We start from the raw sequence: 25,177 nt of genomic DNA on the forward strand, positions 1-25,177 counted from the left end.
ACTTACTTATTTTATAACTGAAAGTGTAAACCCCTTGATCTCTTTCATCCATTTGCCCATACCCACTCCCTTCCCCTCTGGTAACCAGAAAGCTATTCTATGTATGAGTTTGATTTTGATTTTGTTTTGTTTTGTTTGTTCATTTGTTTTGTTTCTTAGATTCTACATATTAGTGAAATCATACGGTATTTGTATTTCTCTTTCTGATTTGTATCACTTGGCATAATAACCTTAAGGTCTATCCATATTGCAAATGGCAAGATTTAATTATTTTTTATGCCTTAGTAGGATTCCATTGTATACTTATACCACATCTTCTTTATCCATTCATCCACTGATGGATGCTTATGTTGTTTCCATATCTTGGCTATTATAAGTAATGCTGCAGGGGCATCTGGGTGGCTCAGTGTTTGAGCATCTGCCTTTGGTTCAGGTCATGATCCCAGGGTCCTGGCATCCAGTCCTGCATCGGGTTCCCTGCAGGGAGCCTGCTTCTCCTTCTGCCAGTATCTCTGCCTCTCTGTGTCTCTCATGAATAAATAAAGAAAATCTTTTAAAAAATTAAAAATAAATAATGCTGCAAATAAACATAAGTGTACATATACTTTTCAAATTAGTATTTTCATTTCCTTCAAATGAATACCCACAAGTGGAATTGCTGAATTACATGGTAGTTTTATGTTTAGTTTTTTGGGGAACCTCAATACTGTATTCCATAGTGGCTGCACCAATTTACATTCCCACCAACAGTGCTGGAGGATTTCCTTTTCTCCACAGCCTACTCACCAACTCTTGTTACTTCTCATCCTTTTGACAATAGCCATTCTGACAGGTGTGAGATGATATCTTAATGTGGTTCTGATTTGCATTTCTCTGACAATTAGTGATGTCAAGCAACTTTTCATGTGCCTGTTGGCCATCTGTATGTCTTCTCTGGAAAGACGTCTAGTCAAATCATCTGCCCATTTTTAATTCAGATTTATATATTTTGGATATTAATATCTTATCAGATATATGACTTACAAATATCTTTTCTTGTTCAATAGGTTGTTATGTTGCTTTTATTTTTGTTGATGAATTCCTTCACCATGCAGAAGACTTTTAGTTTTATGTAGTCACATTTGTTTATTACTGCATTTGTTACCATCGCTTTTGGAGTCAGATCCAAAAAAATATTGCCAAGAGTGATTCAAGGAGCTTACCATCTATGTTTCTTCTGGGAGTTATATGGTTTCTAGTCTTATTTTTCATGTTGTTTATCCATTTCAAGTTAGTTTTTGTATATTATGTAAGATAGTTTCATTCTTTTGCATGTGGCTGTTCAATTTTCCCAACATCATTTATTGAAGAAACTAACCTTTCCACATTGTATACTTTTGTATTCCTTATTATAAATTAATTGGCCACTAATTTAGAGGTTTATTCCCGGGCTTTCTATTCTGTTCCACTGATCTATATATTTGTTTATACCAATATCATAGTGTTTTGCTTATGATAGCTTTGTAATATAGGTTCAAAATCAGGGAGCATGATGCCTTCTTTGTTCTTTCTCATGATTGGTTTGGCTATTTGAGATTTTCCTCTGGTTCCATACAAATTTTAGGATTGTTTGTTCTATTTCTATGAAAAATGCCATTGAGATTTTAATAGAGATTGTATTGAATCTGTAGATTTCTTTGGTAAATACAGACATTTCAATAAATTAATTCTTCTAATCCTTGAATATGGAATATCTTTCCATTTATGTCTTCTTCAATATCTTTCATCAATGTCCTGTAGCTTGTAGTGGACAGGTCTTTCATTTCTTGGTTAAATTTTTCCTAGGTATTAAATTCTTTTTGATGCAATTATAAATGGAACTGTTTTCTTAATTTCTCTATTTGTTGTTAGCATAAAAAATTGCAATATATTTTTGCATGTTGATTTTGTATCTTGCAACTTTACTGAGTTCATTTATTATTTCTAGCCATTTGGGGTTTTCTTTTTCTTGAAAATCTTTAGGGTTTTCCATATATAAAATCATGTCAACCACAAATAGTATTCATTTTACTTCCAGAGTAGAAAGTTTTCAGCCATTTCTTCAAGTAAATTTTCTGCCCCTTTCTCTTCCCATCTGGACCCCTATCATGTGAATGTTTTTCCATTTGATATTTTCTCATAGGTCCCTTAAGCTACTTTCACTTTTTAAAATTCCTTCTTTTTTTCTTTTCTCACTGCTCTGTTTTAGGTGAGTTCCTCTATCCTCTCTTCCAGATAACTGATTCCTCTGGTCTGCATCATCTAGTCTGCTGTTGAACCCCTCTTTAAAAATTGAATTTTAAAATTCAATTATTATTTACTTCAGTTCTGTTATTTCTGTTTGGTACTTTCTTATAATTTTCAATTTGAAGTTCTTTCTGTTTTCATCCATTCTTCTCCTGAGTTTAACATTTTTGTGACTATTACTTTAAATGCTTTATTAGGTATTTGTTACTTTTCTCTGTTTCATTAAGGTCTTTCCCTGGGGTTTTACCTTGTTCTTTCATTGGAACATATTCTTCTGTTTCCTTATTTTGCTTGACTCTTTGTTTGTTTCTATGTTCATGAAACAATTATCCCTCCAAGTTCTTACAAAGGTGGCTCTATATGGGTGACAAACCTTACCATTTAACCTTGCCCTAATTCTTGGTTGTTTCTTGAACTTTCTCTCTGTTTCAGAACTCTGGGACCGAGAGCCACAATCCCCTCTGGCCACAACAGCCAAGTACTCAATGGGCATCCCCTGTGTGGGCTATATGCACCTTGTAGTTTAGTGATGAAGGGTGCTTGCCCACTGCATCTGGTAGGGCTGCAGCAGCAGCAAGGAGGAGGACCATTGTCTGCTCCCCTCAGGCTGGCCAAGGGAGTGGTGTGAAGGGGCAGAGCTACCAGAATAGTGCAGGGGCACAGAGTGCTTACACACCAACTTTAGTGAGGCCCAGCAGCAGCTGGATTCTACCAGGTTCAGGGACAGTGCTAAAATGGCACCCACCAGTGCCTCTGTCCTTGAATTAAGTCCCTACAGGCTTTTGCCCCTCTGGCAGATATATTCAGATTAGCAAATGAATCTCCTTTATGTATTGTCTATGCTTTTTTCAAACTGCTGCTTTTGAACTGGGTCCCAGGGAAGATTTGCATGCAAGCCCTTTAAGGGCACCACCTCCAATCCCTACAACCCTCTAGTTCTCCTAGATGTAAGCCCTACTAGTTTTCAAAGCCAGAATTTGTGGTGGCTCATCTCTCCAGTGCAGGTCCCAAGGTTTGGGGTGCCTTATGTGTGGCACAAGCCCCTTGCTCCTTAGGGAAAGTTCCATATTTGTGAGATCCCTCTCAGTTGCAGGTTACTACACCAAAGGTAGAGTTTTGGGCAAGACTTTCTGCTTTTCCTACACATCTTGATGTGGTCTTTGATCCTTTATTGTAGATAACTGTTCACCTAGTTCTCAGGTTCTTTTTTTTTTATTTTTTATTTATTTATGATAGTCACAGAGAGAGAGAGAGAGAGAGGCAGAGACACAGGCAGAGGGAGAAGCAGGCTCCATGCACCGGGAGCCCGATGTGGGATTCGATCCTGGGTCTCCAGGATCGCGCCCTAGGCCAAAGGCAGGCGCCAAACCGCTGCGCCACCTAGGGATCCCTCAGGTTCTTTTAAGAGGGAATTACTCTGTATATAACTGTATATTTGGTGTGTCTATGGGAGGTGACTGCAAGATTTTCCTATGCCACCATCTTGAGCCACCTCTTATTTATTATGACTGCATCAAAATAAAAGCTTCTGCACAGCAAAGGAAACAATCAAAAAAACTAAAAGACAACCTTCAGAATGGGAGAAAATATTTGTAAATGACATATCTGACAAAGATTCAAAATCTATAAAGAACTTAACAAACTCAATACCCAAAAACAAATAATCCAGTTAAGAAATGGGAAGAAGACATGAATAGACATAAATTGACATTTTTTCCAAAGAAGACATCCAGATGGCTAACAGACATATGAAAAGACGCTCAACACTGCTCAACATCAGGGAAATACAAATAAAAAAATACGAGATATCACTTCACATCTATCAAAATGGCTAAAATTAAGAACACAGGAAGCAACATATGTTGGCGAGGATGCAGAGAAAAGGGAACCCTCTTACACTGTTAGTGGGAATGCAAACTGGTGCAGGCACTCTGGAAAATAGTTGAGAGGTTCCTCAAAAAATTGAAAATAGAACTACTCTCTGACCCAGCAATTGCACTACTAGGTATTTACCCAAAGGAGACAAAAATACTGATTTGAAGGGACACATGCACCCTGATATTTATAGCAGCACTATCAACAATAACCAAATTACAAAAAGAGTGCAAATATCCATCAGCCAATGAATGAATAAAGAAGTTGCAGTATATATCTACAATGGAATATTACTTAGCCATCGAAAAGAATTAAATCTTGCTATTCGCAACAACATCAATGGAGCTAGAATGTATTATGCTAAGCAAAATAAGTCAATCAGAGAAAGACAAATACCTTATGATTTCACTCATATGTGGAATTTAAGAAACAAAACAGATGAACACAGAGAGGAATAAAAAGAAAAGGAGGCAAACATAAAACAGACTCCTAACTAAAGAGAACAAGGGTTGCTGGAGAGGAGATAGGCAGAGGGATGGGTTAAATGACTGATGGACACCGAGGCTCCTTCCAGAGTTTGGCTATTGTGGCCATTGCTGCTATAAACATCGGGGTGCAGGTGTCCCAGCGTTTCATTGCATCTGTATCTTTGGGGTAAATCCCCAACAGTGCAATTGCTGGGTGTAGGGCAGGTCTATTTTTAACTCTTTGAGGAACCTCCACACAGTTTTCCAGAGTGGCTGCACCAGTTCACATTCCCACCAACAGTGTAAGAGGGTTCCCTTTTCTCCGCATCCTCTCCAACATTTGTTGTTTCCTGCCTTGTTAATTTGCCCCATTCTCACTGGTGTGAGGTGGTATCTCATTGTGGTTTTGATTTGTATTTCCCTGATGGCAAGTGATCGGTGTCCATCGAAAGATGAGTGGATAAAGAAGATGTGGTTATGTATACAATGGAATATTACTCAGCTATTAGAAATGACAAATACCCACCATTTGCTTCAACGTGGATGGAACTGGAGGGTATTATGCTGAGTGAAGTAAGTCAGTCGGAGAAGGACAAACATTATATGTTCTCATTCATTTGGGGAATATAAATAATAGTGAAAGGGAATATAAGGGAAGGGAGAAGAAATGTGTGGGAAATATCAGAAAGGGAGACAGAACGTAAAGACTGCTAACTCTGGGAAACGAACTAGGGGTGGTAGAAGGGGAGGAGGGCAGGGGGTGGGAGTGAATGGGTGACGGGCACTGGGGGTTATTCTGTATGTTGGTAAATTGAACACCAATAAAAAATAAATTTAAAAAAAAAGAAGAGCTAAAGAATAACAAAAAAAAATGACTGATGGATGTTAAAGGGGGGCACTTGTGATGAGTGGGTATTGTATATAAGTAACGAATCACTAAACTCTGCACCCAAAACTAATGTTAACCCTACATGTTTGTTAACTAAATGGAATTTAAATACAAACTTGAAACAAAACAAAACAAAAAAAGAGAAATGTTTCTCAAACCCAAGGTGACATGATGATATTACAAAACCTTGTAAGTTTTGTAGCTTTGCTCTAGTTAGCTCTTTAATTTACTCAAAATTGACTTTTGTGTAAGGTACAACGTGGAAATCCAATTGAACGTATTCCTATATGAAAACACAAATCATCTTACCACTATTCATTAAAAATTCATTCTTGCACTGCTCACTGAAATACCAAGTGTGTCATCTCTCATGTCTATGTATGTGTGGGTCTCTTTCTGGACTCTCTATTCCACTGCACTGATCTAGTTATCTGTCCCTACATCAATTTCACACTGTTTTAATAATTGTTGTTTTATAATAAATCTTGGTATGTAGAAGAATAAATCCTTCCATTCTCTTGTCTTTGCTTTTCTTAAACTTTGCATTTCCATGTAAACATCAGAATCAACTCTGAAGATCCACAAAAGTAACAACAAAAACTGTTGGAATTTATTCATTTGGGTTTGCATGGAATTTATAAAACAACTTGGAGAGAGATGAAATCTTCACAGACAATATGCAAGATGGATACTGTATCTTTCTGCTCCCCAACCACCAAGCTAATGCCACATTTTTAAAGTTTTTGGTAGCAGTCTGCTTCAAGGTACCAATTCCTGGTAAATAAATAAACCCTGAAATTCCAGTGACAACTTACTAGAAGTTTATTTCTTGATCACGTGATGTCCAATTAGTAAAAAGGCATTCAGAACAGTTTTGTTTCATGAACTCTCCAGAGACCTAGGCTCACTGAAGCTTAACCACATCATAATCATATGCTTTGTTCCTTTAATTCTACTAATGTAGTAAATTATATTAGTTGATGTTAAAATGCTAAACCAACCCTACATTCCTTGAAGGAACCTAAACTGATCATGATATATATATTTATTTATATATATATTTATATATATATTACTAAATTCAGTTTGCTAATAATTTAAGATTTCTGTATACATGTGCATGAATAAGCTTGACCTATAATTTTCATTACTCATATTGTCAGGTTTTGGTACCAAGATTATACAAAAATCATAAGACAAATTGCATTATTATTTAATCTCTAGAACACTGTGTGGAAGATTTTAATGAGTTTTTTTCCCTAAATATTGGTAGAATTCACTGATGAAGCCATCTGAACTTAACGATTTTTTTTTTATGAGAAGTGTTTTAAATACTGATTCTATTTCTTAATGAGTACATATCTATTCAGTTTTAAGTTATATTTTTAAGGAATTTGTTTTTATCTAACTTTTCAAATTTATTGACAGAAAGTTGCTCATCTGTAGTGACATCCCACTTTTTTATCCCTGATATTGGGTATTTGCTGCTTCTCACTTTTTTCTTTACCAAAGGTTTATCAATTTTATTGGCCATTTTAAAACACCAACTTTTGGCTTTATTAAACCTTTCTACTACTTGTTTACTTTCTATTTAAATTATTTCTGATCTTTATTATTTCTATCTTCATTGTTTGGTTTATTTTGTTGTTGATTTTCTAAGTTCTTGAGATGGGTACTTAGCTCACTCTTTCTCTTCTTCTAATATACGAATTAAGGCTCTATATTTCCCTTTAGGGGACACCTGGGTGGCTCAGTCTGCTAAGCATCTGCCTTCAGCTCAGGTCATGATCTCAGGGTCCTGGGATCAAACCTGAGTTGGGTTCAGTGGGGAGTCTGCTTCTCCCTCTCCCTCTGCCCCTCCCCTCGCTCATGCTATCTCTCAGATAAATATATATAATATATAATATATAATAAATATTATACACATATATTTATAATTTATATTTATTTAGGAACTGCTTTAACTATGCACTATAAGTTCACATGTGTAGCATTCTAATTGCTGTTCAGTTCACAATAATTTCTAATTTCCTTTTGGAAATTAGAACTACTTTTACTATGCCCTATAAGTTTTGATGCCCTATAGGAATGCTTTAGGAACTGCTTTTACTATAACTATAATTTTAAATGACCTAACCATTCCTATCTAAAATATGTGGAATTCTTCATGGCTAAACGTTTTCAAAAGCCAGACTATTTGAACTTCTTCATCTTGCATATGCTTAACGGGATTATAACATTGTAATGTATTTTACAAGGAGCTCAAAAGGACTGAAACTTCTCACTGGATAATGTGCTGCTGTTTTCATAGTGTGTTGTGTTTTCTGTTGGCTGAAAGCATCATATAACAACATTTAACAAGGTAGGACTATAATATACAACTGAAAGAACACAAGGTTTGGAATGAAGTAAGCCATTAGGTCCAAATCTCAGCTCTTTCACATACAATAATTGGCTTTTAATAAATCGCTTCACTACTCTGGGACTGTTTATTCATCTGTAAAATGGGTCTAAGACCCACTTACTCACGAGTTGGGATCACATGCAGTCAAGTGCCCAGCACAATGCCCAGCCCAGAAAAAACACCCAGTAAGAGTCTTTCATTTGATTTGGAGGCACCAAATCCTTACAGAACTAGAAAGGCAAAGGAAAAATGTTAAATATAAGCTCTATAGCATTATAGAAGAGAGGGATTTGAAAGTGCAAATAGCGCATTTGCAAATAGCAAAGATACTATGTACATGTATGATAATGTTATGCAAGGAAAAGTGCCACTGAAAGAACAATTAATAAAGAAAAATATCAGTTAAATGCTTTGTTTCATTTTTTTCTGTTTCTGAAATTCTTAAAAGAATGAAATCCCTTTCAGAATTCATAATGCCGGGTTTGGGTCGTTTTTGCATTTTATATGTGTGCAGCTGTTCCTCCACTATAAGTATGCACATCTGCTCATTAGCAATACAATATAATTCCCACTGTCTAATTATTTGCAGATGATAGATCCTTGTACATGGTCTAAAAAAAGGATAGTCCTTCAAAAGTGGTGACTTACTTAAAAAAACTAACTTAAAAGGGTCAGCACAACGAAGTTCAGATATTAATTTGTCAAGTTCAAATACATGAACACCAGCATATAACTGCCAACTTGATGAGACACAGAAGGAAATAAGATCTTTCCTCTCCCTAATCAATGTTTCTCAGGAGACAGCATGAGGGGGCTCGCTTACTATATACCTGTAAAGAAGCAAACCTGCTGAAGACGGAATGGACCAACCCCACCCTCAATTCCCAAAGGCTTCCTGGGAACAACCCACCTACAGTAATGCTTCATGGTGAGCGTGTTGGGACATACATGTGGGATGGGGAAATGTGGGACCCAAGGGCACTGTATGGAAAAGGGTCCTTGATGGCACAGGGGGGTGGTGGTGGTCTTTAGTTCCAACCATCAACCAAAGAGAGCCATTAATCTCCTACTCATGACTCTGAGGACAAAGGCTGCAGGCTGGGGCCCCATGAAATCTAACACCATAGACAGTGTGGCCCACTGGGGAAAGTCAGACAAAGCTTCCAAATGGGGACTCACTGTGGGAGGGGGAGAGGTGCTGAAAAACTGATTGAAGATAAAGGGTATGAGCCAAGCACAGGAAAAGATCAAAGATATTTAGAACAAGAGCTGGGAAAATTAGAGAAATACAAGGATTCAAGAAGAAGCAAAGCAATGAGATTCAGTGAGGTACTGTACCTTTCCCAAGTCATGCAGCTAGTTCACAGCAGACCTGGTTAGAGCCGTATCTCCTCTAACCCCAGGGTCCATGCTCTTAACAGATTTGATTAAAGATGCTTTAATTAAGGAAACATTTTAATTAAGATCTTCAGAAGAGTGACTGGGAGTTCATTGCCAGCTTCTAGTGAAAGACTATTTTAGTAAGGATATAGGTTCAGCTGTTGTAGAAAAGGGGGGAGAAAAAAAGCCAAACCAAACCAAATAACAGCAGGTTAAAGAAGATAGTTCTTGCATAGAGTCCAGCCTGGGATGGTAACTCTGGAATCTTCTAGCTTGTAGCTCCACAATTTTAAGGGTGAGGCCTCTATCCCTATGGTCCAAGCTGGTTCACCACTACCTCTACACACAGTTTGTGGGAAGGGAGGAAGAGAAAGAGAACATTCCTTGCTCTAAGTGCATATAACCCAGAAGTTGCACAGCATCATCTATACTCATGCCCCAGAAGTCAGATCTTTGACATGTGGCCATCGTTGGCCATCAGGAGTCAGAGAAATTTAGTCCTTATCATGGCTACAAATCCAATTAAAATTCCAACCCTACAGAAGTGGGGGAATTGATACTGGGCTCAACTAGCAGTCTTAGCCCACAGGCATCTGCAAAAAGGCCACTGCTCCCTCAGGGGTGCACTGGAGGACTCCCCCACCTGTAGCCATAGTCCCCCGAGAAGGCATGGAGTTACTACAAGAGGTGCAAAATCCAACTGTGCAGCAGGCATTGCCTAGAGTCTGCAGAATGCATTATGCGTGTGAGCACTTCCATTTTCCAGTGGTACGTGACATTGTGGAGGTTAATAAAATAAGCATTCAATTTAAAGTGTAATGAAATTCATAGGGGCATCTTAATATATTTGCTTTAAAAAGGTTACTAAGAACACAACTATATCACATGGGGGATCCATAAAATCATTTGTCCTTAGAAGAGGTCTTCCTAGCAGGAAGTCTGGGCCCCTCTGGTACAGGGGAAATAAAAGAGCCTTGAGCTTTTGACAGAGCAGGGTGCAAATCCTGCCATCCACATCATGCAAGACTGTCAGTCTTTGGAGCCTTATTTCTTCTTTTCTGTTAACAGGGTTACCGTGAACCCCACTTCATCAGGTTGTGGTAAGGATTAAATGAAATTATAAATTGAAAGCATCCATCACTAAGACTGGCTCATAAGAGGTGCTTAAAAAATTGTTCTCCCTTCTCCCAGGATTGAGGAGAATAAAACAGGTTGCAACTGAGAAGTCAGACTTTTGGGATCAAGCAGAAATCTCCCTACATTGTGTGCTTGTGCACTTGTGGCTTGGCCTGAGGTATGTGTCTGTGCCTCACATCCTCAAGCAGGATCGGGATGGAAATGGCATGTGATTCGTGCACAGAGGGCGCTAGGTGGAGGGATACAGATCAAGCATTAGAGGCTGCGATCTGATCTGGTTCTTTGGATGATCAGGTCACCAGCAAAGTTAAGGAGCCATCTGTCCCTCAGCCTCACAACCACCGCCACCACACCAGCAGCTTTTCGATTACAGAATGACAACATCAACAATGCTGAAATCTTTCCCACTAACAGGAAGGACAAAAGAAACAACAGTGTGGGAGAAAACCCACACTGTTGTAGGTAGAGGGTAAATATTTTCCCACAGAAATCAAGGATATAAAAATAAACCCACTGAAATCATACTGTTGTATTGAGAAGGACATAGCAACCTTGCCTGGCACTTGCATGGTACTTAACCATTATCAGGTTATTTTCACATTATTCCATTTAATTTTTATGACAACCCATGACCTATGAGTTATAGACATTAGTATCCCTTTTTGGCAGATGAGAAAATAGAGGCTTAGATTGAATAAGTGTCTTGGCCGAAGTCACGCAGTTAGGAAGGGGTGAGGTGCAGCCTAGAATCCAAACCTCCTCATCTCAGGCTCTGCCATGTTGTCTGGATACTGGGGAGTTTGGATGCCACATGGTCAGGACTGAGCATGCTTGAGTCTATCCTTAGAAGCCTGGAGGCGTCATATTTGTCCCATGGGTACAACAGGACATATAAGTTTAAACAGTGATATCTGAATGCTTCAGCAAAATAGAAATTTTGTGGTAATTGGCAAATTAAGAGAAGAGACTATTCCAATTACTGGCCAAGTCTATAATGACACTATTAGGTCTGTGACTTTGCCTGAAGCCAATCCATTGGGTAGCTCTCTCTCAGGACTCATTGCCTATTGGCTATGAAATAGCACAGTATACTATCTTTAAAATAGTATCTTTAAAAGCCTACACCTTCTAATAGCTCTCTTGCCTGCTTTGCTCCTTTCCAAATGGCCAACTGAGAGAATTTCTTCCTTTCCAGGAGATCAGATACCGTGAGAGCTACTCCAGTACTGTGAAGCAGTCAAGGATAGGCAGGATTTTCTCTGCCTAGTCTATGCCATGAAGATCTAATTTAACTGAAAAGGGACTTTAAGCTGAAATTCTTGCTGTTTCTACCACAGTAAATCCTGAACATTAGCAAGAGTCCCCACATTTGCACATATCATCTAGGATATTGCTTCTCTCACAAAACGAAGTAAGTCATAACTAAAAAAAATTTAAGTGACCCCTTCAAAGGTTTCATGACTTCATAAACAAAGTACTAAAGTCTTTCAACATGTCAATTAAAATACATTTCTCCTGGGGCATTTTCTGTTGAGAATCATGTGTTTCCTGCGCAAATCTTCACATCAAAGGTCAATGACTTCTCAAGGTTATTCAAGGTTTTTTTGATTGTTTGTTTTTTAAGGATTTTATTTATTTATTCATGAGAGACACAGAGAGGCAGAGACATAGACTGAGGGAAAGCAGGCTCCCCACAGGGAGTCCAATGCGGGACTCAATCCCCAGACCCAGATCATACCCTGAACTGAAGGCAGATGCCCAACCGCTGAGCCACCCAGACGTCCCAAGTTTACTCAAGTTTTGTCTTTTTGTTTATAAGCAATTCTGGCATAGGCAACAGTATCCCTTGCACAATTATAAAAATCACTCTTACTTCTGAAAATAACCCAGAGTGGGCTATTGCTTCACAGATGAGTCTCCACCAAATCCAACACGCTATTATCTTCTGAAACGTCCACTCTCTGAGTAGAACCAGTCAGTCTTACGTGTCTCTATTTCCTTCATCTGTTCTAATGGGAGGTTCTCTTTTCTGGGCCACTTAACTGTAGGATAAGTGACAGGTGTCACCATGAGACTTCAGTAGAGAATTTAGAAGTTGTGTTCAGATGGCCAAGTTCAACTGCATCCCAGCTAGCTCCTGCTTCATGCCCATCTTTCAGGGAGTGGGCTTCAAATTCTTAGCTCAAAAAAATTACATGTGACCACATGTTTTGGACCTTCAGCATTCCCTGGGAATATGAAATTCATTAGCACTAGAGTTCTTCTGAACTTAAAGCGGGTTTTTCTTTTTGTTTTTGTTTTTTGTTTTGTTTTGTTTTGCTTTGCTTTTAAAGCTCTAGTGTTAACATATACTTGTATTAATGCTTTCAGGTTAATATTTTGGTCTTATATACATTTATCTGAATGCTCATCTGATCTCAGTACATTTATTTTTTTTTAATTTTTTTTTAATTTTTATTTATTTATGATAGTCACACAGAGAGAGAGAGAGGCAGAGACACAGGCAGAGGGAGAAGCAGGCTCCATGCACTGGGAGCCCGACGTGGGATTCGATCCCGGGTCTCTAGGATCGCGCCCCGGGCCAAAGGCAGGCGCTAAACCGCTGCACCACCCAGGGTTCCCTGATCTCAGTACATTTAGATTAAACTATTTTCTTCCTATAGAAATATGCTTTCTCTGTGCATTGGCCAAGAGGTTAGAGACTGCTGCTTTTTACAGACAACTTGATGATTTAGTATCACTTGACAGAGTGTCTGGCAAACAGAGTAGACAAAAGATAAATGTCATTAATGACTGTCTTTCACAGTAGTTTAGAAATATTAAGATGATCTGATATGTATTCAGACCATATAACCCAAATCTTAAACCACAATTCTTAATTCTGAATTGCCAAGGAACGCCCCCCCAGTCAAACTACCAACAGGTCTTAAGGAAATCTTCAGTGTACTCCACTCCATGTCTGAGTCATGAGTGGATAGGATTATTAACCAAATGTCTTTAGACTTCTGATCTATAGAGCTGAATGAACATGGCTACCTAATAAGCACATATAATGATATGTGTAATAACATGCGTAATATAATAAGCACGATGATTAAGTTGAATGAGTGGATTAGCAAGGATTTTTGTAGTTGCTGCAAATAACGAAAACCAACAAACTAGCTTATGATGTAGGAGGAGGAGGGTAGGCACCTAATTTCTCTGGAGGACCCCAGGCTCCTGAAGATTCTCTCTTCCCATCTCTTGCCTCTCTGTGTCTTTACTGAGACACCTCCTCCCTTGCTTCTCCTGTGGACAAGCTCTTTCCACATACAGAGTACCTCCACTTTGGTGTCCCCAGAAATGGGAGAACACCTCTTTCTTTCACATAATGGTCCCAGGGAAGGACTCCAAATGGTTGTGGTTGGGTCACAGACCCATTCCTTGAATTCAACACTGTTGCCAACAGGAAAAGATACTGTGATTGACCAGGCCACAGGCCACTTTCCAGAAGTATCACAAGAAACTTTGGAATGCAGATAAAGACTGTTACCAGGGCCCATTACACTAAACTATCCAACAAAAGTAATCCTAGTAATAACGTGGGAAGATCAGATATCCTGTGATTTATATCTGTGAATGTATACACTGCATCAGGAACTATTCTAAGTAGAAACAGACATAGGCAAGGGTAGAAAAACTCTCCCTTTACGTGCATAATTTGTCTAAAAATCAGTGTAAAAAATATGTCACTCAACAATCAAATCCTATTGTCCATGAAACCCATCAGCACTAATTTCATCTTTTGACTTATAGAATTGAAGCTGAAGATTAACCAGGTGACCTCTTAAGTCTCTTCCAGTCTATGAGTCTACAAACCTTCTGTTAGAATCAAAATACCTCTGGAAGAATAGTATACCAAGCTATTACTTTATTAGACAGTGTTATGGGTTGAACTGTATCTTCTCCAAATTCATATGTTAAAGCCCTAACCTTTAGTACCTCAGAATATTATCCTACTTGGAGATAGAGTCTTTAAAGATTAAAATTAAATCAGGTCATTTGGGCGGGCTCTAATCCAATCTGACTGGTGTTTTTATAGAAAGAGAAGATTAGGACAAAGATACGCATGGAGGGAAGACCATGTGAGGACTCAGGGAGAATGCAGATGTCTACAAGCCCAGGAGAGAGGTCTCAGAAAAATCCAACCCTGCCATGGCCTTCATCTCGGACTTCCAGCCTTTGGAACTGTGAGAAAATAAATTTCTGTCGTTTAAGCCACCTAATCTGTAGTGTATACCAAGTATAGTATGTGTATAGTATATAGCAAATAATACACACAGTAAACAAAGAATTTCAAAGAGGACTGAGGCACAGTTGAGACAAATTTGATACATGAGATGGGAAGACCAAGAGATTCTTTCAAGGTTCAGTTTTAAAAGTAGAACTCCCCCTAAGATTCAGAGGCCAGTATCTAGTGACATAATTAACTGAAGTGTGCTGGTAAAGGTGTGATAAAAATAGGAAAGAAGGTAAGAGAAGGAAGGAGAGAGAAGTGCATGACAGATTTTGCCCTTTTTGAAATCTTGCCAGAGCTAAGCATAAAATGATTGTATCAGGACATGACACTATGTATGGCCTGGCAAAAGGCCACATACCCAATCTTGTGGGCCTGTGAGCAACCTGTCCCCTACATGACTTTAAGTTCCCTGGGCTCCTAATGTGTGTCTCTATGGAGAATTTTGGAGCTCTGAGCATCCTGCCCTGACCTTTGGCTTTGAGAGGCAAATGCCACCTCACCAGCATAAGCTCTTAGCCATCATCACTCTTACACTGTTTACTGTCAGAGCTTCCTGCTCAGCCAACCTTAAGTTTGTCAGGCTTAACGTTTTTCATATGATAGGCTTGGTCCAGTAGTCCAAAACAGGGTGACATCTGAAACTTCTGATTATAGTATTCTTACCCTACCAGTCCTCTACTTCCCTTGCTCCATACCTCCTGGCTCTCCTGCTAGAAACTCATCTTCCCCCCACCCCCTCCACCTGCCACCCCACCATCAAATCAGGAAAGCTTGTTCCTGGCCTCCTTCCTAGGCCTTCACCCACCCTGATGGATTTGCCTGGGTCCTGTACCTGCATTACCCTGGCTCATTTATCATTTGCTACTCTTGGCTTAGCTCTGACTTTTGCCCTCTAGCAAATCACCCAGGCACTGGGTGGTACTTAGAACCAGAACTCAAGCCCCACCACTCTGTGTTGCTGGGGTTCTATTTAAATTCCACCACAAAGAACACTGCACATTTGGAAAAAGACAGATAGATCCCTTCTTCAGAAATAGCCAACACAGCATACCCATTACCAAAAAACCTGACACCAAAAGGAAAATATTTTTGTTAAGTGGACTGATTGCTAAATGAACAGGGTTTGTGAAAATCACTTCTATTATATAGGACTTTTCAGTTCATAAGCCTCATAATATCAGATCATCATATTGGCAAGGCAGTGCTTGTAAGGCTGTTAGGATGAAATCTGGAAATTGCTTCATTATTGAATATTACAAATGATATTCGCCAACAGGGGATTTTTGCTTGTGTGCACATTCCAATAAAATTTCTGGCCACTATTGTTTATAGCCCAAATATATTAATATCCCCATATAACAAAATCCAAAGAAGACGAATGAAATATTTAAATAACCCAAGCACTGTGGACATACTGAATACTGCATTTTACCTTTATGTTCTCTCTCTCTCTCTCTTTTTTTTTTTATCACCCACAGACATTAAAAAAAAAAAAAAAGAAGAAAGAAACCTGATAACGTCAAAAGATGAGAAAGGCTAAATTCAGGGAAATAAAGGAACCATAAATCAGGAAAACTTTGGAGCTGCTAGAAAGACACTTTAATTTTGTAGACAAAAGACGGCATTAAGGAGGAATAATGCAATAATCAAAGGTGAACGAATCTCTATTGTCTGGCGTCTTTCTCTGTGGGAATCTCCCCACCCCTGACAGCTGTAAAGGGGGGAGGAGCGCAGACTGTGGCTGTGCCTTTATTCTCTCCACCCCCTCCCCCATTTGCTCCCCAGCCCCTCCTCCCCTCCGTCAATAAATGTCTGCAATCATATTCTTGAGCTCCTGTGTGATTTCAAGGTTCATCTCTTCCATGCAGCTCAAACACTAATTATCCCAGCTGTAATTAGTAAGATAATTAAATACTGGCTCACTCATCTACCTTGGGTCGGGTCATGATTCTCCCAGAAGACCTTGAGCAGTTCCTCAAAGCTGATGTGTTCTGGCTGGTACACCACTCGGACTACTTCTGCGTGGCCAGTGTTTCCTTGAAAGAAACAGAACGTACAACCAAAATTTACTGACAACACCAATGTACTACAAGTTATCTGCTTCCAAAGAACCACCAGACCAGACCGGGGCTAAAATTCTTCCCTCCGAAGGAAGGGTGGGAGCATAACTGTACGTTAGCTAATGATTTCATAGACGTCTGTCACTGGTTCTGTCTCCATAAGAGCATACAGTTGTCCTCTGGCACAAGGATGTGAGGATGATGACTTCTCATCATTGTGCTCTAATTTTTTCTTTCATTTCATGAGAAAACAAACTCGAGTTTTCATTTCTTTTTTTATCTCACCCCTGTGAAACCGTATGGATCCAGCCTGACATACTGCTCAAGGTTTGAAGCTCGGTGAGGGGAATGAGCCAATTTATTTTTATCATCACTCCACGCTATATGCAGTAAGCGCGGCTGCACTACAGGGTGACATGGTGCCAGATCAAGAAACCTGTAACAAACAGGCTTATATCTCATTCACATCAGATAAATTCATTAATGGGGGGACATATTTGCTGTGCTGTTAACATAGAGGCAAGGGTCAGGTTCACATACCCAGCGGGGTGGCAAGTGTTTTCTCAGCCTAATTTGTCTCAGTGGTAAACACAACTACCACAGCGAAGGTCTCTCTGTTAGCATGCCCACTCTCAGAGGTGGTCTCCAGTGTTCTGTAGATCAGGAAAGTGGGTATTTGAAGTAGCACTTCTACCTATGGAATTCATGCCCTCCTTATTTTACAGTGTTAGAATATAGTAAATAATAGGACCTTCCATACATATCATCTATTTAAATTTGTTTTACATCTCTTTCCAGTCACCTTATATGCAGTAAAGAATTTAGCCTTGCCCAGGGAGATACCTGGCCTTTCTTTGCTTTGGCCTCTGAAGGTAATCTATGTCATATCTGACAGGAATGTCCTTTGTTAAGGTGGGGATGGCCACAGCAACAGTCTTGGGGTGGAAGTTGGCCACTTGGAATCTTACAGTAGGGCTGGCCACACCCAACAGTGTTATGGTCACGGCCAGCTGTGCCAGACAGACAACCATGTGCTGAGACTGGGGACTTTGGGTAACAAAGAATCAGCTGACCCAAAGACAGTTCAACCAGTGGGCAATCAATCAATAATACCTATGGAATGAAGCCCTAATAATAACACATGGAGGACAACACAGAAATTTGGCACTGGAACCCTTCTAGACTCTGCCCTATGCAGATTCTTCATTTGGCTGATTTTGATCTGTATCCTCTCCCCGTAATAAACTATAACTCTGAGGATAACTGTTCTGAGTGAGTTCGTGAGTCCTAACAAATCATCAGACCTCACAGTGGTTTGGGAATCCACTGAACCTTACCTTAGTTTGCAAAAGTGTTTGCCCATAGGTTGGTGATCTCACCTTAATTCTCACAATGATTTTACCAATGGGAAAACGGAAATACATAGAAGTTACATTTGCCCAACGTCACATAGAGCTAACCATAACTTAAACACTTTCTGTTTTTTTGTCTAGGATTCCATCCAATAAACAAACCAAAGAAAGCAAAGTGAACACGAATCCACAAAATGAATAAAACATATATTTATTATCTTTCATATTTTTTAATATTTAATTTCTGATTGTAGAAATAATAATTTACAAACAACATGAAGCTTAGAAAATTACAGAAGTATAAAAAAGGAAATAAAAATCACATATTACTGGGTGATGGGCATTAAGGAGGGCACATGATGAGATGAGCAGTGAGTGTTATACTATATGCTGGTAAACTGAATTTAAATAAAGTTTTTAAATCACATATTATATTTTGGCCACATAAAATAAGTGCTATCAATCTTTTTTACACATTTCTTTCTGTATATGTACCAGACATACACAAGTGCACGTGGGCTCATACACACCCACATACCACCACACCAGGCACAATTTGCTTTATTTATTTTTTTATTTTTTTTAAGATTTTTTATTTTATTTATTCATAGAGACACAGAAAGAGAGAGGCAGAGACACAGGCAGAGGGAGAAGCAGGCTCCATGCAGGGAGCCCGACGTGGGACTCGATCCCAGGTCCCCAGGATCACGTCCCTGCCGCAGGTGGCACTAAACCACTGCGCCACCGGGGCTGCCCCAATTTGCTTTATTGTGATCGTGGCATCATGCTTCTTTTCCACTTACCAGAATATTATGAATATTTTCCCATATCACTGAAATTTTTAGGAAATGCTACTTATAATGACTATATATCATTCCAGAGACGTTTGTGCTATTATTCAATCATCCCCTGTCATTGGAGGTTTAGACTGGATCCTATTTTTATCAATCAGTGTAAATATCTTTCCACATTTCCAAGACTGCCTCAAGCCACAGGTTAACCTAAGTGGGATTTCTAAACCAATGCTTACAAACATTTTTAAGTTTCTTGATATCTAGTGCTTAGCTGCTATTCAGTAAAGTTGACCCAATTTTCTCTCCCTATTGACAGCATATTTCAGGGCCAGTCTCAGTCACTATTACAATGTTTTTAACTCTTAACAATTTATAGCTGGATAATAGTGTCCATTTTATTTTCAATGAATTTAATTATGGTAAGGTAAAAAAAAAAAGTCATGTTTACTAATTTTAAATTATTTGCTCTAAGTTTTGTAATATCCTTTTTATATTGGGTTATTAATATTTTTAATTAATTGGTCATTCTACATAATTTTAATTGAAATACTACAGTCATGTAAATAAGCAAATAAACAGATTTTATATTCACAGATATGAAAAGAATCAGGAGAATTATGGGAAGAGATTATTAAATTTAATAGTAATGTTATTATAAAACACTGTTGATCCTACTTTAAAATCTTATTTTGTATTTTGAAATCTTTAAATGAATGATTTAACTACATAAGAATTAAACTCTAAATATTAACAATAGCAACAATACATAACAAGCATGACAAATATTTTGTAAAGAAAAGCATAGAAACCATACTAGAAATATAAGCAAAAGACGTAAACAGGCAGGACACATAGTAAGTAAATCAAGATTGAAAAGTGCTCAACCTTTTCATATTGAAAAACATAAACATAACATCTCTCATTACATTTTGTAAAACTGCTTAAAAACGTACCTAGTGCTGGTGAGGAGACTATGAAACTGGCACCCTTACTTGGCTGGTGACAACATATACAACCATGCCCTTTCCAACCCCACAGGCATATGTATCAAGAGCCACAAAGATTAAAATTAACTCCTTTCCCTAAGTGACCTAGAAAATCTATCTCAAAGATACAACCCTAAATAATTGAAAGGATACATATATGAAAAAAAAAAAGAACTCACTCTATCATTACTACAATAGTGGAGTACTGTAAGAAATCCAAAAGTCAAATAAAAAAAGAAACCAAGTATGGGATAGCCACATAATAAGTATCATATAACCATTAAAACAATGTCCTAACCCTAGTAAAAACTATTACCATTCACTGAAATCTGACAAAATGGGCAGGCACTTTACCTACTTGATGTTCTTTAATGCTCACAACAATTTTTTTCCCAATTATTTTCTATTGTGGAACATAACACATAGTAAAATTTGCCATCTTAAACATCTTTTAAGCATACAGTTCAGTGGCATTAAGTACATTTGCGCTGTTATGCTCCTATCACAATCATCCATCTCCAGAACATTTTCATCTTACAAAATTAAAACTGCATCCATCAAATACCAAGTTCTCATTTCTCTCCTACCCCCAACCCCAGGCAACCACCATTCTACTTCCGTCTCTATGAATTGGAGTGCTCCGGGTACTTCATGAAAGTGAAGTCACACAGTGTTTTTCATTCAGCGTAATATCCTCAGCGTTCACCCATGTTATACCATGTGTCAGAATTTCATTCTTTTTTAAGGCTGAGTAATATTCCAGTGTGTGTGAGTAGACCACATTTGGTTTATCCATTCATCGGTCAGTAGACATTTGGGTTGCTTCCACCTTTTGGCTACTGTGAATAATGTTTCTATGAACATGGGCATACAAATATTTCTCACAATCATTTTACAAGAGAAATGTGGTCTCCATTTTAAAGATGAGGCAACTAAGTCCTCTCCACATGTTTTCTCACTCAACATCCCACAACCTGTAAGTAACAGGATCTAGTGAAGAGTCAACCAATGAAGATCTCGTTTTATGACCACAAGCCAGGCTCCTAACTGTAGACCCCTGAAGTCACCAAGTGACAGCAAATGTTACATAGGCAGTGGCCCATATTAGAAATCACGGCTGTAGGGTAATTGACATCCAGGCTGTCAAGACTATTTTCCAGGGTTAGGCTCTTTTTTTGTGGTAGCAATATGGGGTCAGGAAAGATTTCTGCAAACACTTTTAGACATAATCTGAGCACTGACATTATTTGTGGAGAGGTTTAAAGAAGCTTGGTTGTTTAAAAGAAACTACTACCATTAAAATTCAACATCCATCTGCATTGACAAACAGTGGGGAGAAGCCCTCGCCAAACTCACCTTTAAGTTTCTTTATTTTATTTCTCCAAAGTACAAGAGCCTGTGTAAAAATACACAGTGCAAATGATCAAAAGGATTAAGGGGCTAGAAACCACTTACAGAAATGCCCAGGCCTCCAGGAACTCACCAATGTGCTAGGCTAATTTGATTCCCGAGACCAATCTGCAAATACTTTCTGGTGCTTCCAGAGATAAAAGGCTATATCTTAAAAATACTTTGAGCTGTTTCTTCATATAACATCGTGCAAATAGCATGATAGATGTGATGTGCAAACGTGCTTGTTAACAATGCGCAGCAGCGTTAGAGGTGTTTTAACACTCTCTTAACACTGTTGTTCAAAAATATCTTGAAAGGAAACGAAAAGGACAAATGTCTCCTCTGAGCACTTCCAGTGTTGCCTTACCTCATGACCCCAAAGAAAGGTGAATGAATGCAGAGGGGCACGTTATGGGCAATTCATTGTGTACATGTGTCAGTACATGTAGGACTGACACAGGTGCTAAGGTGAGGTCCCAGCCAACACCTTCCAGCCCCAGTAGGAACCGTAGTTGGGCCTTTGTCCACACCAGGCAAGGACCCAGATTCTCACTCTTGATGAATTGTGATGAATCATGTGTGATTCCCCACTGCAGAATCAGAACTAAAAATGACAGGGGTTTAATGAGAAAGTTCTTAATTCAGGTAAAAAGCCACCTCTGGAAGCAGGTAGGAAGCTCACCTCCCTAGACAAGCTGTTACCTACTGTGCTATTATAGCTGTCGACAATGTCTTTTGGACAAGAACCTTTGTTGGTCAGAGTCTGTGGTACTCAGGAGACAGTGCAGAGCCTCCTGACTGAGAAGAGTGGAAGACTCCCACTGCCCCCTGGGCTGCAGTTTTCAGGATATGTGAGGCCACCTCTGCCAGGTCAAATAGCCACAGGCCAAGAGGTGGCAGTCATGAGTGGTCAGAATCACACCACTAGCGAGATAAGCAAGTGAGCTGGGGTCAAGAGTTATACTCCAAATCCTCTGTAGGAATGGTGGCCCATCCCCAACAGGGTGGGCAAATCTGATGCAGAGGAGATCTCCATAAGGAGAATGAGCAGGACCATCTGTGCCATGGCCAGGTTGAGTCTGTGAGGGGCTCCTGGGTGTGGCATAGAGCCTGCCCAAGAGGGGCTCCGAAGACAAGCCAGGCAGCCCAGACCTGCATGGGTTGTGTGGATTTCCAGGTCCCAGTATGTGAGGGAAAGCCTGGGAGTGAGAGCAGAGCCCCTGCCCTCTGGAAGGGAGCTTAACAGAGACACAGAGAAGAAAAGCAAAGAGAGATGGACTGAAGGTGGAGAAAGGAAGCTGCTGGCAAGATCTGGGCACATGGATCCCACTTCCAGTGTCAGGGCTCCTGGGGCTCTTTGCTGCTACTGTGGGGAGGGCTAGGGAAGGGGTCACCCATCTGGTCCCCGGCAGATACCCTAGCTACATGGGTACCCCGCTGCTGTGAGCAGGGCTTCTGCTATATCTGCACGGCAATGAGAGGCCTCCAGGCCTGCTCATTCCCCTCCCCATGTCATGATCCAGCCACGGGCCACACACCATAGTCAACAGGTGCCTGTCTGTCTACACCCAGAGTGCCAGGCACCACTCAGGCCGAGAAACATGCAGCCACATGCTTGGGCCAAGCTGGCCTCCTGGGCTTGCCTCATGGCCACTTATCAGCTGTGTGACCTTGGCCAAGCTCTTCCTTCTCTGGGCTTTAGCTTCCTTAGCTGTGAAATGGGGATATTCATAACACTCACCTCAGGGACTATTGGGAGGATTAGTTCAAGAATCCAGAGGAAGCAATTAGGGTAGTCTGACCCATGACACACATGGAAGCCCATCCAATACTAGCTTTATTCATAATAGTATGGTTAATATTGTTATTATTACTACTATTGCTATTATTTCATAATGGGGGGGGTGTCTGGGAACCTGTATTTTTACACGATTCCCCAGGTAATTCTTAATAGTAACTGAACTGTGAAAACCATTCATCTTGAGCCTGGTGCACTACTTAAGCAGCTAGCCCTCAACCTCCACTTTCCTGAATCCAAATACTTGCTGTCTCAGTTATCACGAAGTACTTGGATGTCCCACAGGCCTTAAGAAAGTTAGGCAGACAGGAAGGGAAGGGGTGGGCAGGGCAGGGCAGGGGAGGGGAAGGGAGGGGAGGAGAGGGGAGAGAGCGGGGAGGGCACAGAGGAAAGGGGGAAGGATATTCACCCCTGTTAAAAAATAAACTGAAGCATATTGAACATCCTAAGTGTTTCCATAAGCAAACATCTATGCAAATAGGGCAGTGACAAACCCCGAAAGTGGTTAGGAGCACTCTACAGACAGGAGAGTGGGAAGTGGGAAGAAACTTATATAGAGAACATGTGGGAACAAATACAGGAAACTCTTTGACTGGCTAAAGCTTAAAGCTTAGTCAGTCGCTTGTGATTGGCTGTCCTTAGCATTTTGATTTTGTAACCATAAGGCACTTGCACGCCTAGACTCCTGTTTGCTTATGTAGGTCCTACAGCATTAGAGCCACCTCAGTCTATGGGATGCCTGGGTGGCTGAGCAGCTGAGCATCTGCCTTTGGCTCAGGGTGTGATCTTGGAGTCCCAGGATCAGGTCCCACATCGGGCTTCCTGCATGGAGCCTGCTTCTCCCTTTGCCTGTGTCTCTGCCTCTCTCTCTCTCTCTCTCTCTCTCTCTCTCTCTCTCTCTCTCTTTCTGTCTCTCATGAATAAATAAACAAAATATTAAAAAAAAAAAAGAGGCGCCTCAGTCCAATGGCCTCCTTTTCACTAATTTAACGCCCTTTACTATGGAATAAATGAGGATGGGTGGGGGAACAGGGAAATATGAATAGGAAAATACATTTAATAAATGTAGCACTTACTAAACACCAAGCATTATTTTAAACTCTTGATATGTATTGATGAAGTTAACACTCACAAAAACCCTGAGGTAAGTAACAATCTTCCCATTTTTTGGAGGAAGATATTGAGATGGAAATAGGTAAAAGAAACCAAAGTCCTATACATATTAAGTGGCAGAGACTAGACTTGAACCGAGCAGGACATGGTTCACAGAGAGACAACTAGAGGGCAGCGTTAAGTAAGGTGGGTTTGTGTGTAGTCAGGGGTGCTTCATGGAAGAGGACAGGGAGGGCATCCAGGGCACGGTCATGGCCATAAGCAAAAGCACAAATTCAGGAAGGACAGGCACAGAGAGCTCTTCTTTTCTGCCACAGTGCCACAGACCTGCTATCATGTCCTGTCACTGGAAAAGCCCCTTAGCTGGTCCATCCTCCAAGCTCCCCTGCTCAACCCAACATAACCACAAACCCTCTGCATTTAAACATAGCACTGTATTATTTGCCAAGTTCCACAAATTCATTTTAGTATTATAGCCACCTTCCCTGTGCGATTAGCAAGATTATATTATTATGTCCATTTTACTGATAAGAAAGTCAGGCTTAAAGAGACTGAATAACTTGCTGGAAGTCTCAGAGCTTGTAAGCAACTGAGATGACAGAGAATTTGGCCACTGTCCAAGCACTCCGCTTCCAGCTGCTTCTTCCATAACTGTCCTCTGCCCTGGGGTCCCACTCTCATTTCCCCACGCTTTCTCCCTGATCTAGACAGTCTGTATCCCCAATTCCACCTCTAGCTGCTCTAGTCTGCCAGCCTGACGTGCCCTCCCTCCACCTGCAATCAAAGCCCTCCCCTACTTTCAAGGTCCCCTTAGGTGCTGCTTCTTCCAGGAAGCCTTCCCTGAGTACAGGACCTGGAAAAGAGGTATGATGTAGCAGGGAAAGCACAGTCAGTGGAATCCTATGGGATCTACTTTGCTCAGATTTGGGTTTCCTGACTGAGTCAGGTTCCCTGGGGATCCTCCCCAGGTTCCTGTGATGAAAGAA

At 40.0% G+C, this 25,177-nt stretch overlaps 1 protein-coding gene across 6 annotated transcripts in view; it reads right to left on the reverse strand.

Moving 5' to 3' along the window:
• The window catches only part of MSRA (methionine sulfoxide reductase A), a 433,724-nt gene that overhangs the window by 140,607 nt on the left and 267,940 nt on the right, over nt 1–25,177 (reverse strand). For 5 of the 6 annotated variants that reach the window (XM_038573680.1, XM_038573677.1, XM_038573678.1 and 2 more), the window contains one exon: nt 16,628–16,732. The exons of the other annotated variant lie outside the window; for it this stretch is intronic. In XM_038573680.1, the coding sequence (XP_038429608.1) occupies nt 16,628–16,732 (105 nt within the window). The remainder of the gene's footprint in view (nt 1–16,627; nt 16,733–25,177) is intronic. 6 annotated transcript variants of the gene reach the window in all.

This window comes from Canis lupus, chromosome 25, assembly GCF_011100685.1.
Source record: "Canis lupus familiaris isolate Mischka breed German Shepherd chromosome 25, alternate assembly UU_Cfam_GSD_1.0, whole genome shotgun sequence".
Classification (NCBI taxonomy): Eukaryota; Metazoa; Chordata; class Mammalia; order Carnivora; family Canidae; genus Canis; species Canis lupus.